At 48.0% G+C, this 17104-nt stretch overlaps 1 protein-coding gene across 1 annotated transcript in view; it reads left to right on the top strand.

Annotated features, from left to right (window-relative positions):
• Window positions 1-17104, top strand: part of ELP3 (elongator acetyltransferase complex subunit 3) — a 77018-nt gene that overhangs the window by 3239 nt on the left and 56675 nt on the right. Inside the window, exons 5-7 of the mRNA XM_042032934.1 lie at window positions 1927-1990; window positions 3167-3235; window positions 4027-4181. Of these exons, the coding sequence (XP_041888868.1) occupies window positions 1927-1990; window positions 3167-3235; window positions 4027-4181 (288 nt within the window). The remainder of the gene's footprint in view (window positions 1-1926; window positions 1991-3166; window positions 3236-4026; window positions 4182-17104) is intronic.

Genomic DNA, 17104 nt, shown 5'->3' with positions numbered 1-17104 from the left:
GGGAAGGGTTTGGAGCACCAGGAGAGGCTGAGGGAGCGGGGAAAGGGGCTCAGCCTGGAGAAAAGGAGGCTCCAGAGGGAATTTTCCTCTCTGGAATTCCCTGGGAGGAGCCATGTGGGATCTGCTCCCAGGGAACAGGGACAGGATGAGAGGGAACGGCCTCAAGCAGCACCAGCAGAAGTTCATGTTGGATATTGGGAACAGTTCCTGCCTGGAAAGGGCTGTCCAGCCCTGGCACAGCTGCCCAGGGCAGTGGTGGAGCCCCCATCCCCAGAGGGATTGAAAATCCCTATGGAAGTGGTGCCTGGGGACACGGCTCAGGGCTGGGAATGGTTGGGCTGGATGCTCTTGGATGCCTTTTTCAGCCTTGCTGTGATTCCATGACCCAAAAGGACATTTTCCCAGCATTCCTGGATAAATCCAGTGTTGCAGGAGCAGCGTTTTGGGGCCAGGCTCCCATTCTGCACAGCTGCCAGGTTGTTGATACCTCACACATCACCCCAAAATCCGCTTTTTTTTCACCTTTTCCTCAAGGAGAAAATCTTCTCCTTTCATGACCCAGACCCACCATTCCACAGGAGATTCCCACCTTCATGGTTATTAATTTATTACCAATTTGTTAACGATCAGGTGGGGTTTGTGTCCCTGATTTGGGCTGTTGCATCCCTGGGCAGAGGAGCAGGTGGGAGATTCCAGATCCTGCAGGAAAGCAGCAGGATCTGGGAATTCTGAAGGTGGCTGAGCTGAGCCCCTCCTGAGGAGGAGCAGGTGTTGCCTGCAGAAAATTCCTTGCTGTGCCATTCCAGTGGCTCTGGAATGACAGAGCACAGATGGAAGGGAGGCCTCCAGCTGCCAAAACCTCCTGGAACAGCCAAAAATGGTTTTATTTGAATCAAAAACCACAAGCTTGGCTTAACCTCGAAGTCTCTTCCTCAGTTTGACTCGGAGCACCTGAAATCTCCTCTTGGCTGCGCTTTTCCCATCATTTCTTTCCAAACATTCCCTGTCATTCCCAACACATCCCTGAATTTCACTCTGGGTTTGTTTCAGCTCTTCTGTTTGAGCTGTTCCAGGTGATTTTGTGTCTGAAATGGCTTCGGCTGCTCAGCTCTTTGCCAGCAAATGAATGTGGGCACGGTGATTTGCTAATTAATTGTATAATGATGACAGATGACTCGGGGTGAGCTGGCAGTGAGGAAACAAATCAATTATCCTGTGAAGCTAATGGGGCTGGTTTGGTGGAGGTGGTGTTGTCCTGGGAGCTGATCCATAAGGAAAATTCCCTGGATGCTCCCTCACCTTTCCTGCTGGAGCTGAAGGAGAAGGAGTTGCCCACCCTCCTGTCTGAATTCATCTCTGAGCACCTGGAATGTTTTGTTGATGAAATAACACATCCCTAAGCTCGGGGAGCCAATGCAGATGAGCTTTCTCACCATCCAAATACTGAAATTCCCGAAATTTCTGGAAAAGCAGGTGCTGGGACAGGAGGAGATCCCTGTTTGACATCTTTCCATGCCAAAGAGAAATCATGTTCTGCATGGAATAAAGTGATGCTCTTGAGGGAATCGTGGAAAATACTCAAACTGTAAAGTTATTTTTCAAAATCAGTTAATCTGTGGGTAACTGTTGCTCCAAAACTCTACAGCTGCTCCCTCAAATAATGCCATATCCCAGGAATATTTTCAATATTTTGCTTCCAGAAAGTTGCTTTAGGTGGATATAGGAATTTGACAGGTCTGAAGTGGTTTTGACCAATCCCTTTCTCACTAAAATCAATTAAAATTCTTGTTTTGCACTGGACCTTCATTGTTTACAAACACAGGCAGGCTCAGCTCCTCCCAGCATTCCTGGATTTCATGGAATCACAGAAACAGTTGGAATTGTGAGAGTTTAATTCCTGTTTTCTCTGGTTTTTTTGCCCTGCAGGTACTGCCCAGGGGGCCCTGACTCTGACTTCGAATATTCCACCCAGTCCTACACTGGATATGAGGTACTGATGCCCTCTTTTGGGGAATTCCAGCATTCCGTAAGCCCGGCTTTGGGTTAGGCTGGGCTTTATCCCTACAACTCACTCGTGTCCAAGAGCAAAACCAAAACCAATCTTCAGAAACTTCTAAAGGTTGTAAAGCAGCTCAAAGCCCAGGAGGGAAATTCTTGATCAGAGTAAATAATGATGAGTTAAAATGTAAAAAGTTGTGCCCTCGTGTAAGAAGGGTCTTCAAACGCTGGAATAGGATGTGGGGAGGTTCCTACAGGATTAAAATACATAAATTTTGGGGGAAAACATCCCGTTTTTAAGCTGTTAATGCCTCTGAAATTGCATTCATTCCCTTTTATCTGCAGTGATTTCTCCCGAAATTTTTGTACCTCCCAGTTTTTCTCTCCCTGCTGTCTGGAGAAAGTTTAGCAGCAGTTTGTGACTGAATTATTGTGGCTGCTTTTAACCAAAAACCTCAGAGCTGTGGGAAGGATGTAAAGCAGGAAAATGAGGTGAAATCCAACTGGATTCATTTGGTGAACATTAATGTAGCATCTTTTAAACAGGAACTTTGTCTCTTTTTGCCTCTGTGATTTAAAATTTGTCCCATTAAGGAAACAGGAAAAACGGGAAATACCAAGTGAATCCAGGATACAAAAGGTGCCTGAAAATCTTCTTGAAATATTATTAATAGGCTTCCATCAGCTGGTGATAGAAGAAAAAGAGCTTTTAGGGATTTCAACTGAAGGAATAAGTTTAGTTTAGAGAATATTTGAGGCTTAAACTGAGTCTAGAGGATGCTGCCTGGGTGATTTGTGCAAGTGAAAAGGTTCTGAAATGAGCAGGACCAAAACCAAAAGTGCTCTGAGAAGCACTTTGTGATTTTTGTAACGCTGCTGTGACTCACTGCAGAGATTTTTTAGCTGCTGGGGAGCACTAAAAATTGAATAATTTTGGTGTTCCTTGTAGGTCCTGTTGCCATCTCAGGACAAAAACGTGTTTAAGGATTTAAGGAGCCAAGTTGATATTTACAACTGTGCAGAGTCTTTATTGGTGGGTTTGAAGGCTTTGGGGCAGTCAGGATTTGAGGTTTTCAGCATTAATTTCAATGCTGAAAGTTCTTTTGTTCTTTTTTGCTGTTCTTTGGGGAAAAGAAGTTTCTAAAATGAATCTTTTTGTGTTTTGCAGCCAACATCCATGAGGGCCATCCGGGCTCGGTACGATCCCTATCTCCAGACAAGGCACAGAGTGGAGCAGGTACATTTTTACAGGGAATTTCCTTGGGATTGGGATGCAAAAAAAAAAAAAAAAGAGGATTGCTTTAATTTCTGGACTGGTGGGCTGCAAAAAAAAAAAAAACAAAAAAAAAAATTTAAATATATACATTTTAATTGTCCAGCTCTCATTTCCATGAAATAAATGGTGAGATTTGAACCTCTCCTAAGATCTCTTGTGTGCAATAGGTGATGGTTAATAATAATTCCAACAAAATGGAGCTGAGCTTCTCTGGAATTCCTAGTTCTTGGTGATTCCATGGAGAATTTAATACTCAAACAGTGCCTTTCCTACCAAAGTTATTTTATTTGGGGGTTTCTTGCAGAGTTAGATGTGAAAAGTTTCTCGATCCTGTTCTGCTTTGATTAGTTTCCTGTTTATCTCCAAATCCATTGGAAAATTCTCCATGAATTCAGTGTTTTCTCTCACAAGTTTTTAAGGAGAGTTTGTTCTACATGGATTGAAGGAGATGCAAGGAATTTTTTTGCCTTTTGGCCGAATTTAGGTAGTTTCAGTAACCAGTAACTTAAATAATTCTGATTTTTCAGGAAAATCCTCTACTCTGGGCTGTGTTCTTACAGTAAAAAAATGACTTTGGAGGGCTTTTTTTTGCAGGGGGAGGAGGTTATAAAAAACCTGCACAGAAATATTAAAGATTTCTCATTCATGAAACAACAAAAGAAGGAAATGCAGCAGTAAGAAAATCAGGGATTGCAATTGGAGAAATCCCCGACTGATCATTTTCTTTCCCCGTGATATTTTTAATTTTCCAGCTGAAGCAGCTGGGCCACAGCGTGGATAAAGTGGAGTTTATCGTGATGGGTGGAACATTCATGGCTCTGCCTGAAGATTACAGAGATTATTTCATCAGGAACCTGCACGATGCCCTGTCGGGCCACACTTCCAACAACGTGGCAGAGGCCGTCAGGTGAGAGCCTGGATTCTCCCTCAAGGAATTCTTTAAGGTTTAAATCGTTTATTCTTTGAAAACACTGACGAGAATTAGATTTTTTTTTTTTTGTTTAAAAGGGAGTGTTTATCTAAATATATTTTGAGGCACAGGATGTTTACAGCCCAACTCAGCAGCGCAGAGGGGCGGCAGCAGCAGGCAGGGAACGGCGAACTGGAAATGGCAGGAAAGGCCAACGTTTTCCCCATTTCTTGGCATTCCAGCCAGCCCTGGCCCTGTCACGCCTCATCACCTTGGTCTGGAGTTGTGACAAATCCCATTGCCACGGGATTGATTCCCTGCAGCTGGGCAGGGGAGCTGCTCCAGCCTGGGAGGGCGGCCGGACGTCAGCTCCCGTAAGGAATGACTCAGCCCGGAGAGCGTCAGCGCTCCCGGCCCCTTCCAGCCCCAAATGCAGCTCCCCCTACAGCAGTTCGGTGTGACAGGAGCTGCTCTGCTCGTTTTACAGCTCGGAAAGCACGGGCTGATTGATGCACACGTGCTTGAGGCAGGAAATTCTGAATTTTCAGTGCTTTTCGGACAAAAGAGGAAGTTTGATGTTTTGGGAGTTGTTAAATGAGGCAAGCATCCCTGTGATGGTTTCACTTTGCTGCCTTGTCGTTGTGGATTTTTATTTGTGACATTATCATCTCCAAGAGGAGCGATTTTAGAGCTGTCTTCTCCAGGAGAAGCGATTTTTAGGACCAGTCCTTTGTATCTGAAAGCTGCAACTTAATTTGGTTTTCCTCTGGAGGGCACCAAACACTTCTGCTGGTTTTCTTAGCTTTTTTTTTTTTTCCCCCCCCCTCTTGTCACTCAAAGACCAAACAAAAAGTGCTCTGCTGCTCTTTCCCAGTGGATTTTATCAAGATAAAATAGCAAACAAGTTGAGCAAAGAGTTTCTGAAGGACACAGCTCCTCAGGGGAGGAGGGTAGTGGTTCTAGGTTGTCCATTCAAATTACTGCTGTGATTCAGGATGTGGGTAGTCCATATTTTTTTTCCCTGCTGCAGGTGTCTTAGCTAATTTTATTGGGCCTAAAATAATTTTCCAAGTAGCCTGGCCTTTGCTCTGCAGATAATAAGGAAACTATTTCTGCCACAGCCCGTGCGACCGAGCAATTTTAAACCCAAAGTGACTCCGTGGAGTCAGAGCAACACGGATCGAGCAGTGTGACAAAAACCTGCCCTGACAACGTGTGGGTTCTTCAGCACATAAATAAAGGTTGATATTTTTAATGTAAAACTCACATTATAAGTGCTTGGTAAATGGAGTTCTGTGGGAGTTACTCGAGTTGCATTTCCTAAATATTCAAGAGGCGAGAAAATGGGGTTGGAGATGAATCAGAGCTTTTAGTTTTTGTGCTTCTGGAGCTTGGTCGTCACGGCAGCATTGGTTGAGATGGTCAGTGACACTTGAAACAGACAGTCAAGGTTGAATTTATTTCTCTTTGTAGTGAGGATTCATCTCCTTCACCGCTTCCATCAGCAGAGGCCGTGAGGAGTGAGGAATTCTGAGAGCGTTTTCCTTGTTTTATACTGGGCTCTGCCTCTCTCAGCTGACTCTGAATGGGATTCTGGGAGCCTTATTTCTTGGGCAAATCATTCTTTAACTTCAGGTTTTGTACAGAGGTTCCTTCATGTGGAAAAGGACCTTGAGCCAGGAGAGAATCACAGAATCCCAAGGTGGTTTGGGTTGGAAAGGACCTTAAAGCTCATCCCATCCCACCCCCTGCCACAGGCAGGGACACCTTCCACTATCCCAGCTTGCTCCAAGCCCCAGTTTTCCCTCTTTTATCCAGTAATTTCTTGTCTTTGTCCCAGACTCGTGCTCTGCTCTGTGTCCAGTGCTGGCCTGAGCTGAGCAGCGCTGAGGGATCATCAATCTGGCATCCTCCTCCTGACGTAATTTTCAATTTTCTTCTTGTAATGCTTCATCTCGATCAGCCCACTGAGGCTTCTGGCCCCAGCTAATCTGATAAAAAGGATGTGATTCTGTGCAGTTCCAGGCAGAACAGCACGACCAGAGCCTGCCCGTGGAGGTCGATCCCGTTCCTCACCAGGGACGGGCACTGCGAGCCTGGATAAAGAAATTACCCCTCGGATTTCAGCTGATTCTCTGAGTTGCAGATAAATGTGTGAACTCATCGACCAAAAGTGTGATTTTTGCCAAGATAAACGGGGCAATTTGGAGACTCTCGTAGCGACTCTGTTGTGAGCGGAGGAAGGAAATGAATTCCCTGCGAAAGCGCTGTTGTTTTTAATATTTCTGCAGCGCCTCCCTTTTGGGGTAATAAATGCTTTTTTAGACTGTTCAGACAGAGCTCTTTGCTCGAGGTGCTTCGGTTTGCTTGAGAAATAGCTTGGCCGAGGAGTGCGTGAAGAATTGCAGAGCCAGAGGGGATCTTTGTTTTGCAGAGGGTGTGCAAAGAGAAGACTGAGAAGTTCTAATTTTTCTCCCTGAGAGCACCACTTAGGAATTTCTGGGCCCTTCTGGGTGCTTATCAAGCCGGGTTGTGGATTTGGTGATAAGCTTCCCTTCTCTAGCAGCAGGTTTGCAATTATTAGGAACTTTGCAATTGCTGAAGCATCGCTGGGATGGATTTTTCTCCCACAGGAGAAACTCATCTCTTTCCCCGGGAGCTGCTCCCATCAAGCCCCGAGTGTTGACTTGATTGCGGCTGCTTTTGCTCTTTCCTGAGGACAATCAGCCTCCGAGAAGGTGTAAAATGCACATGCAAATGAGAATTGCTGCTCCTCTCACCTGACCCGTGAGTCATGAGAGGTGTTGGGTTTATTTAGCTGCCACCGTGAGTCACCGGAGCCGGGAGCTGACTTCTAATGAGGGAAGGAGGCCCGAGGAGAGCTCGCCTGCTTTGGGAAAAGCAGGAAAATCAGGAAGGGCTCTGCACCCCTGCAGCTCCTGGGACTGCAGCAGCAGCTCTGGCTTCTCTTCCTGAGCCGGGCTGGGAGAGCTGGGGGTGTTCACCTGGAGTAGAGAAGGATCCAGGGAGAGCTCAGAGCCCCTTCCAGTGCCTAAAGGAGCTCCAGGAGAGCTGGAGAGGGACTTGGGACAAGGCATGGAGGGACAGGACACAGGGAATGGCTTCCCACTGCCAGAGGGCAGGGATGGATGGGATACTGGGAAGGAATTCCTGGCTGTGAGGGTGGTGAGGCCCTGGCACAGGGTGCCCAGAGAAGCTGTGGCTGCCCCTGGATCCCTGGAAGTGTCCAAGGTTGGAGCAGCCTGGTCTAGTGAAAGGTGCCTGCAGGGGGTTGGAATTGGATCATCTTTTAAGATCCCTTCCCACCCAAACCATTCCATGATGTCTATGATTTCAGCATTTTAAAAGGCATGGAAATGATTTTCAGGTTGTTTTTTTAGCAGTGTGATGGGGTTGCCCGATGTCTGATAAGGCTGCCTTGGCAAAGGAAGGAGGTAACACTGCTGGGACCTCACGTTCTGCAGTTCAGGTCTCTCCTGTACCTGAAATTCACGTGGCAACATCCAGGTGCAGAGCAGACATTGCCATTCCCTGATCCGAAACCGGGGCAGCTTCCCCTCCCCTTATCAGTCCCTTAAAAAGCTCCTTTTAAACTCACAGAATCCCAGAACTCTGAGGAGCAATCGCAGCTCCCGACTCTGCCTTTTCCTTGGATTCGCCATCGATTGCCTGTGCCAGGAGTCCTTTTGTGTTCCCGCATTAGCTGTGACCTCCCTGGAGCTGCGAGACGGGCAGCAGTGCCTCCTGCTGCCCCAGACATTATCCTGGTGGGAAGTTTCCTTTGGGTATCCCAAAAGCCAGATTGATTTTTTTGGGAAGAGGATAGATCCAGCTACTCCTGAGCTCTGTACATAATCAGAGCTTAGGGCCCAGCTTGGCACCTCTTAATCCATTGAGGGAGGAAAAACAAACCCCGAGCCCTGGCGGTTCCTGCAGTGCTTGGTTTGGGATGTGGAGCTCCCGATGCCTTTTGAATCCCAGCTGGAAATCTCTCCTGAAACAGGTCAGATCAGAGCAAGCTGTGACAAATGTGCTTTGTGTGATTATCAGAGGATGGGGTTTGTGGGAAGGTCGTTGTATATGAAAGGGAAAACTTCTTTGAGGATGATGGAACAGAGAGGTTGTGGAGTCTCCTTCTCCAATCCCACCTGGATGTGATCCTGTGCGGCCTGCTCTGGTGAGCCTGCTCGGGGCTGGGTGGTCTCCAGAGGCCTCTTCCAACCCCGACCACTCCGTGATTCTTTTCTCAAATTCCCACGTTAATTTCAGATACCAGCAATTCTTCCGATAGAAGCTGCAGTTGTTCCAAGAAATCGTGGTAGCTGGAGGCAGAGGGTGGAGTTAGGTGGGATATTGGGAATGAATTCTTGGCTGTGAGGGCGGTGAAGCCCTGGCACAGAATTCCCAGAGAAGCTGGGGCTGCTCCTGGATCCCTGGAAGTGTCCAAGGCCAGGTTGGAGCAACCTGGGATAGTGGAAGGTGTTGGGGTTGGAACTGGATGGACTTTAAGGTCCCTTCCCACCCAAACCAGTCTGGAATTCTGTGGTTGTGAAGGTTCACAACTCAGCCACACCTGAATTTGCTTTTCAATAGGGAGGAACAGACCTGCTCTTAAAAGATAACCCTAATCCTAACCCAAACCCAGCTTTATCAAGTTGAAGTCTGTTCTAAATTTCCCAAGTAAGACTTTAGGAGGTTGCTGGAAGACAGAGCTTCCTGCAGTGAACTCTGGGCTTGCTGGTGCTGTACTTCAACCAAAATTGAGCCTTTTTGCTTGGCTTTTAGGGCACTGTGAAGTTCTGTGGGGTAACAAGCGAGCACGTCGTGCCTGTGCCCGTATTCCGCAGACCCCACCGTGAGAAATCCTCCAGGCAAGAGCTCAGAGCAAACCCATTTCCGTGGTTCCTCCAGGCAGGGAAGATGCCGTCCTACAATTCCGGGGCTCCACTGGCATACGGCGCTCGTTTCGCTAATGTCTCTTAATTGAGCTTTCCGAGTGCTAATTGTGACTCCAGCAAAAACAAGCCAGGCTTTGACTCACTCGCCGCAGTGATTCATGCTGGGGCCGTTGAAGAGGTTGCTGTTCTCCTTTTATCTACCTTGACCCTCTGCTCGAGGTTACCCCTTCCAGAGCAGGCAGCTCAACTCACCCCCCTCCAGCTGCCACAGCTCACCCCGGGGCGAATTCATGGAATTTGGGAAGGAGAGCTTTATTTGAGAAGCTCCTTCTCTGCTTGGGGGGAGTGGGAAATTGTCCTGTTGCAAATTGCCGGGGTTTGACAGTCGGATCCCACCCCTCGCCCTGCCGTAATGAGTGGGTGCAGTGACAGGGAGGCTCTTGAATTTTCCTCCGGTTCCAGCCCAAATTGCCGGGTTAAGCTCCAATTCCAGCTCCAATTCCAGCGGCAATTTGGGCAGCAGGGGGATGTGGGGACTCACCGGCTCCGTGTCCCCTCCTGTGCCTGCTCCTGGCAGGAGGAAGGGAATAGCAGGAGGCAGCAGCTTTGGAAATTGCCGTGGCTGGATCCGTCAGAGCTTGTCTGTCAAATCCCTTCGGACATCCGGGCGGGCCAGGCAGGAGATAAGTGGCTGCTGCTTTAGTGCCAGATCATTCACAACAGAGAATCTGCCTGGATTTCCTTTTGTGCCCACAGATTTGGAGCTCCTAATGTTCGGGAAAAACAGGCAGATTTTCTTTGTTTCCAGCTTTGGATGGGACTCATCTGTAATGAGGCACTGGCACAGGTTGCCCAGAGATGTTGTGGTTTCCTCATCCCTGGAAGTGTCCAAGGCCAGGCTGGACGGGGCTTGGAGCAAGGTGGGATAGTGGGAGGTGTCAGGGTTGGAATGGGATGAGCTTTAAGGTCCCTTCTCACCCAAACCATTTTATATTTTTCATTAAAGCCTGTTTGGCACTGGGTGTTCATCCCTAAATGCAGAATTTAAGGAATTTCACCCCAAAGCTGTCTGGCCTTTGTTGCCATCCCGTTACTTTGGCACTGCTCATTTCCTGCTGCATTTTCCAACTTTTAACTGCTGGAGTTGATGTCATTTGGAAGATCTCTGTGCGGAAGGCATTCCATCCCATCCTAATCTCGTCCATCTCCTTCCCTCCTGCAGCCCTGGAATGGGATTGCTGATCCCGTTATCTGCCCTATTGCTGTTTCCCCTGCCTGTGAAACACTCAGGTTTGGGATGAAACGTGTGAGGAAGCCAAACCCACGCCTTTCCATGGGTGATACTGGGTGATTTCGGGTTTCCCAAGGCTGGAACCAAACCTGTCTCCCTCCAAGCATTCCGAGGTGGCTTATTCAGGAATTGGAGCCACACCAAAATTAGCAATATTTGTAAATCCACCTTTTATCCCGTGCTGGTGGAAAGAGCGGCGGCCTTGGCGGTCATGACATTGTCAGAGCTAAATAATGAATTTCCCTGCTTTTTCCTGTACATTTTCAGCAAATTACTGCTGAACACCTGCCAAAGGGAATACTTTGCTCATTTTTGCTGCTCCACTGCTGTGCCTCTGTAATTTGGCAAAGCACAACAAGTTCTCCGGTGACCTGCACTAAAATGTTAATGCTGGGATGGGATCCGAGTGCCCAGCTGGGATCGGCGGCTGGAGATGGAGCTTTATTCAGGGCTTGGCCACCCGTATGAATTTGAACCCGGCCTGAGGATGATACAGTTTTAATTCCAATTGTGGTGGTGATCCAAAAGAGAGAGCAGGGCGGTGTGTATGAATAAGATTCCTGGGTTAATCCCTTTGTCATTGACACCATCCTGCGGATTGCAGCAGCAGTTGCTGTTGTATCCCGATTTTCCAAGCAGGCAGAAACTCAAATATTACCCATTGCTTTGAGCTGCAGGAGGATGCAAGCGATCCAAACCGATCATCCCATGCCCTGCAGCGCTGACAGGGGACCCACGCTCCCCTTTTCCGCCTGCTTTCAGCAGAGATTGCTTTGCGGCCCAGATGAAAATGAGCTGGTGAAATAGGGAGATGTGGTTTATGGTTCCCTCAGCTGTGCTCGGCTCGCCTCATTGATGCTGTAAACCCAGAGCTGCCGCCTTTCAACAGCGCTAAATTAATTTGAAAGAAAACTCATTTTCTAGTGACATGGTGGGTGCAATAGGCGTGGAACAACAGCAAAAGGCAGGTTTAATCTTGGTCCTTTTACAGGAGGGTGGCGAGGAGGGGTTTTGCTGCGGCTTTGGGGAGCGCTGTGCCAGGCGGAGCAGGGGCTGTTTGGTTTGAAATACGTGTGGCAGCAGGGGCGCTCCGGGAGCCGCTCACAAGTTCGGGAAGTCGGATGCTCAGAACTGGAAATGCAGATCTTTGGGGGTGTTTGTGCAGCCTGGATTTGCTCTCCCTCTCTCTGGGCCTTGGGTTGTGCAATGACCTCGTTTTTTAACTCTCTCTGCACGACCTTTGCCTGCTTCGTCTCCGGAGACAGTTTGTGTGCTGCTCTGAAAACTCTAACGTTAGTGGGAAGGACCTTTGTTCCTTGGGCAAAAATAACCTCCCCCTTTTCCCTGGCAGCTCTGGGGTGAGGTGTGGGTTCAGCTGGTGGGTTCAGAGCTCGGCTCTGATGTTCCTGGGTGCCTGATGTGCCCCTGCAGGAGGTGAAATCAGCGGGGAGGGATCCAGCTCCTGCTGGGGCTGTGGCTCTCTGGGCTCTGACTGCTGCGGAAATGAGAGCCCAGCTCTGTGTGGGTGTTTGCATCCAGGAGCTGGATCCCACCCCACGAGCCTTGGCTCCCTTGAGGGCCGGGACAGGAGGAGTTTCCGCCTCCACCTCCCATTTCTGACTCCGTGAGCTCGTGCCAGTCCTTGCTTTATGGAAGATGCTCCTGGGTCTTGCGGTGCTGGGGTTTGGTTCCGTTCTCTTTTCCAGATCACGGAATCACGGGGTAATTAAATTTAGAAAGGACCTTTAAGGTCATCGAGTCCAACCATCAACCAGCACCACTAAACCACATCCCCAAGTGCCACATCCACATTTTTGAGCACTTCCAGGGATGGTGACTCCACCACTGCACTGGGCAGCCCGTTCCAGTGCTTTCCAGCCCTTCTAGGGATGAAATGATCCCTGATATTCCATCTAAACCGTTCCCTCTCATCCTGTCACTTGTTCCTTGGGAGGGGAGGCCAACACCCACAATCTCTGCTTTTCCCCACCTCCGGCAAGACACACAGGTGGTCACTCCCCTTTGGCTGTCTCCTCTCTGTATTTGTCTCACTAAAATCCAGATTCTGCCATTTGAGGGGCTTTTAGCCGTGGCAGGAAACATTTGACCTCCCCCCATCCCAGGAAGCTGCTGCTTGGGACAGCACATCCTCCCCAGAGCTGTGAGGGATATCTGTGCCTGAGGATGATGCAGTTTTTAGGCGACTGTAGCAGCGAAAAGCTGAAATCGTTTTCCAAACAATGACTCAACCGCCATTAAAAGTTGAATAAAATCATAAAATCGGGTTGGCCAGGGCCTCAAGGCTCATCTCATCCCAACCCCGTGCCGTGGAGGAGGAGCCGTGGGCACCTTGGAGCTACAGGAGGGAGCAAAAGGAGTTGGGGAAGAGGCACCAGGAGTTCCTGGAGCTGCTGCAGCAAGCCCAGGAGTGTTTTTATGGGGAAAACGAGGATTTTCACAGCCCTTTTTTGAGCGCGATCCTATCGCAGCTTTATAGGTGAGGGACTTGCTTTGGCAGGAGATCAAGACGAGTAAAGCGCAGCTCTCCACTGGCAGTTTTGGCTGATGGCTGCTTTTTATTAGCTCTCTTTATAATTTTATGGATACAATTTCTTTGTTTCCTCAAAGCAGCAATCAAGCTGTTTTCCTTCCTCGAGCTAAATGTTTTCTCCGTCGGAGTCAGACGGGGACGGGCTCCATCCCATTTAAGAGGTGGAAAAAGAAGCTGAAAATCAAAGGGCTGGGCTGGACACTTTCTTTATGCAGCAACACTTTCAGGGCATGGGGTTTGGTTATTTTCCTCAGGAACAGCTGAGAAGTGGTTGTTCATAGGAATATGTGACTTTCCTTGGGCCTCAGTGAGTCAATATCAGAGCTGAAATTGGAGCTGCGTTCTTTGCAAGTCCGTGTCAGTCTCACCCAGCGCAGCAAGAAAAACTCGCATTTCAGGGTGGGTTTAATGAAAGAGGCTGTCGTGTCGTTTCTTCCATAATTTTAGGTGTAAGGGGTTTTTTTTTCCCTCTCCCTGCATCCTTTGTTAGCCCACGCCTGCAACTCTGTATTGACAATTCCCTGCGAAACTGTCTTTATAATTATGACCTAATGGTTGATTGTATTGATTTGGCAACGGGCAGCAGAATGGTTTTTCTTTCAAGTTCTTCCTGAAGTAATTGCACAGCAAAGCTGTGAGGAATCAAGGACGAATCTTGGGCATCTCCTGGTGGAAGTTTTCCACCAGGCTTTTGTTTCCCCGGCTGTACAGGCTGCCAGGGCTCCGGTGTCACTGTGGGGACGGGGATTGCTGTTCCTGGGATGTGTTACCTGCTTGGATAAAGGGAGAAGGGGACGAGAGGAAAACCTCTGGGAATAGCTGGTATCGATTGCCTGGCAGAGGTGGAATTGAAGGAAGGGTTGAAGGCGATCGTGCTGGAATCCACCGAAGGGACTGAAGTGGGGCTGGGAGCTGCTGCTTTTGAGGGTTTGGATTGCTCAGTGAGGAGCTGGCAAAGCTGAGCAAAAGGGAGAGCAAAACGAAATGTTGACTAAATGCTGCCCCAGCCTCCTGCTTTTCTCTCCCTGACAGGAGCACAGGCTGATGCTCGGTGCAAAGAGACACTTGTGAGTGTTTATCCTGGATTTCTGCACAGAAATTACTCCTTGGAGTGCTCTTCTCTCACAGCAGGGAGGCCCTGGCACAGTTTACCCAGAGAAGCTGTGGCTGCCTCATCCCTAAAAGTGTTTCTGGCCAGGTTGGAAGGGGCTTGGAGCAACCTGGGATAGCGGGAGGTGTCCCTGCCCATGGCAGAGGGTGGGGACAAGATGATCTTTAAGGTCCCTTCCAACCCAAACCGCTCTGCGGTTGTGTGATTCTGTGAAGTTCCCAAATCGTTCCTGAGAAATGCATTTGGTTCTTTCTGAAACACCAGGGCTCCAAGCGTCTCCAATTTTCTCCCTTTGTGCTGAGTGTCGCTTTGTTCCAAGCTTTCCCTCTGCGCCACGAGCCACAAAATGGTTTGGAAAATCATCCTGGCTGGGGTTATTATCCCTGACAAATGGGATTTTTCCCAGTTCAGCGTGGGTTTGGTAGCCTGGCAGGGCTTGTTGTTACTTTAAAAAACAAATTAGTTTAGAAGTGCTTGGGACAGAGGTGGGTGCTGGGCTTGGGGGAATGGTTGGGCTTAAAGGGCTTTTCCAAGCTCAATAAATTCCTGATTCTGTCACTCTGGACAGGTTGGCACAGGAAGCCTCACCCTCGTCCGTAGCAAGCCCAGAGCTTCACAGGGCTCTCAACCTTCTGCTCCTCTGAACCATTCCTTCCTTTTTTGTAGCTTTGTCACATCTTTCAGGATGACTTTCACGGCTTCTTTTCTCTGGGTGCCATTTTAGTGGGAATTGGAGGAGATGGGAAGTCTGTCCTTGGGAGCAGGGACAGGAGCTTTGGGATGGCTGCTTGAAACCATCCCATGGTTTCATCCATGATCTCTTTGTCGTGGCTGCAGGAAACCCGAGCTGGGATGATCAGTGGTGTGTTGGATTTCCCATACATAAGATGAATTGTTGGGGTTTTTTTAGTGACATTCAGATATTAATCTGAGATTTAAACTCTCTGGCTCATGCTGAAGTGAAGCGTGAGCCCTCCTCACGTGATAAATTGAATATGGGACATTTTACAAGCACTTTGTGTCTTTTCCTCTCCCAGACATATTGCAAAATGTGTTTTGCTGATGTGTTGGGCCTCAGTTGTATTTATTAGGACAAGAATTCATTTTCTTCAGCTGCTGAAACCCCAAAGCACCTCCCTCTTTACGTAGATTGAGTACAGAGAGGTTCTTGTTTGCACAGAACTCGTTCCCATCGTGTGGCAGATGAATTCCTGCCCTCTGGCTACGAGAAATGCTTTCAACAACACATTCAGGCTGTAGCTTTCTCTGAAGCATTTGACAGAGCTCTCTAACTTTGCCTGGATCTCTAAAAACCCTTCAGCGGATTGTGGGAATCAGAGTGGAAGCTTTGCATGCAGAAATTATTGAAAGATATTAAGAGATGGATTAAGTGATCAATTAACAAAAGAGGGAGGTCATTAGTGGTGTCCCAGAGGAATCTGTGCTGGAACAGGTTGTTTTGACCTGTTGCAAAAGGGCAGGAGAAAATTAGTGTTGATATATAAAGCATTGCTTATAAAAAGGTTTTTCCTGTTTTTCACAACGATCTCCAAGTTGGCTGATGCCACTCAATAATAAGATTTTAAAGTTTTGGTTGATAACTGTGAGAAACACAGCCCTGGTGCTTGGTATTAGTTATAAAACCAACTCGGTGTGAGGAATTGCGGTGATGGGAATAGAGAGAAAACTGGGAAATGGTGCTGTGGAGCCTCCTCGTTCACAGCTTGAACCTTGCTCAGTTCTTCCTTTTAAAAATCAGGGAGGAGGAAAATGATGTTGTGGAAGCAGGGAAAAGATATTTGAGAGAGATATAATAGAGATTTATGAAGTCCTGAGTGGCACAGAGAAGAGAAAAGAAGGATAAATGTTGATTTTTCTCTGACACAACAAGGACTGGGGCTATCTGGGGAAATGGGAATTAAATCCAAATTAAATCCAAATAATTTCTTGGTGCAGGCCATGGTTGGGCTGAGAGTGACCAAAAACATTCTTGGGAAAAATGTCCAGTGAGAACTGCCAAATCCTGAAGACACCACGAGCACTAAAAACTTTGGGGAGTCCAATTCCAGACTCAGGTCTCCCTAAATTTCAGTGTGAGGAATCTGGGACCTTGTGTTGCTGCTTCTCTGCTGGGGGAAACGTGAAGCCATAATTTCCAAACTGTAATTTGGCTCTGCTCACTGGGACAGGTTTGGGAAAGGCAGAGAGCTCACATAAGGGAGGAGGAGATAAGCACTGCCTTGCCTAAATTAGCCTTGTTTTGGCTTTTTTTTCCCCCCTCTAAACATTTATTTTTCATGGGAGTGGGTAAAAAAAAGAGGTTGCAACTCAGCTCCTGTTCCAGCCGTGCATTTTCCTTGTTGGAAATAATTCACTCCAGCATATGTTAATTCATCCTGGTGTTTGCTGTTACAGCTGGCTAATAATTTGTTGCTGAAAAAAAAAAAAAAATCCTCTGAATTGCTGTTGCTGTGAACTTGATGGATGGGAGCTCAGAAAACACCGCAGGCTCGAAAAACCCAGCAGTGTTAGAAGGTCTTGTCAGGGTTTTTCTGTTCAATGTCCTTTTCTCTTTTTTTTTTCGCTTCCTGAGCTAAGACAGACCTTTCAGGACCTGCTTGGATGTCTCTGAGAGCAGGCAGTGATTATGGCTTTTGGGATAATTACGCATTTATCAGCCCAGCATGGCAGGAGCGGAGCACGGCTCCGTCCCGGTTGTCAGGAGTGGCAGGATCCCTCCAGACCTTGCCCAGAGGTCCTTGATCGAAGCTGTGAGGGAAATAAAAATAAACCAAACCACCCTTCCCTCTCCAGCCGCCGCCATTCCCTGCTCCTCGTTACAGCCAGGCGGTTAATTAGTCCATGCAAACAGCCCTGCTCAGATTAGGCCTGAAGTGTCTCTTAACTCAGCCACTTCTGCTCGTGCTGTGCCTTTTTTTCTGAGGGGTTTCGGATGGCAGAGCCATTCCTTGGGGTTCAAACATGGTAAAAACACTGAGACAGAGAAGAAAACAGGTGTGTTGTAGGGTTTTTACCTCAGAGTGGAGT

This window comes from Corvus kubaryi, unplaced genomic scaffold (assembly GCF_017639235.1).
Source record: "Corvus kubaryi isolate FWS band 111438036 unplaced genomic scaffold, C.kubaryi_AGA036_p1.0 37354, whole genome shotgun sequence".
Classification (NCBI taxonomy): Eukaryota; Metazoa; Chordata; class Aves; order Passeriformes; family Corvidae; genus Corvus; species Corvus kubaryi.
This window is presented reverse-complemented; position numbering and strand designations above follow the sequence as displayed.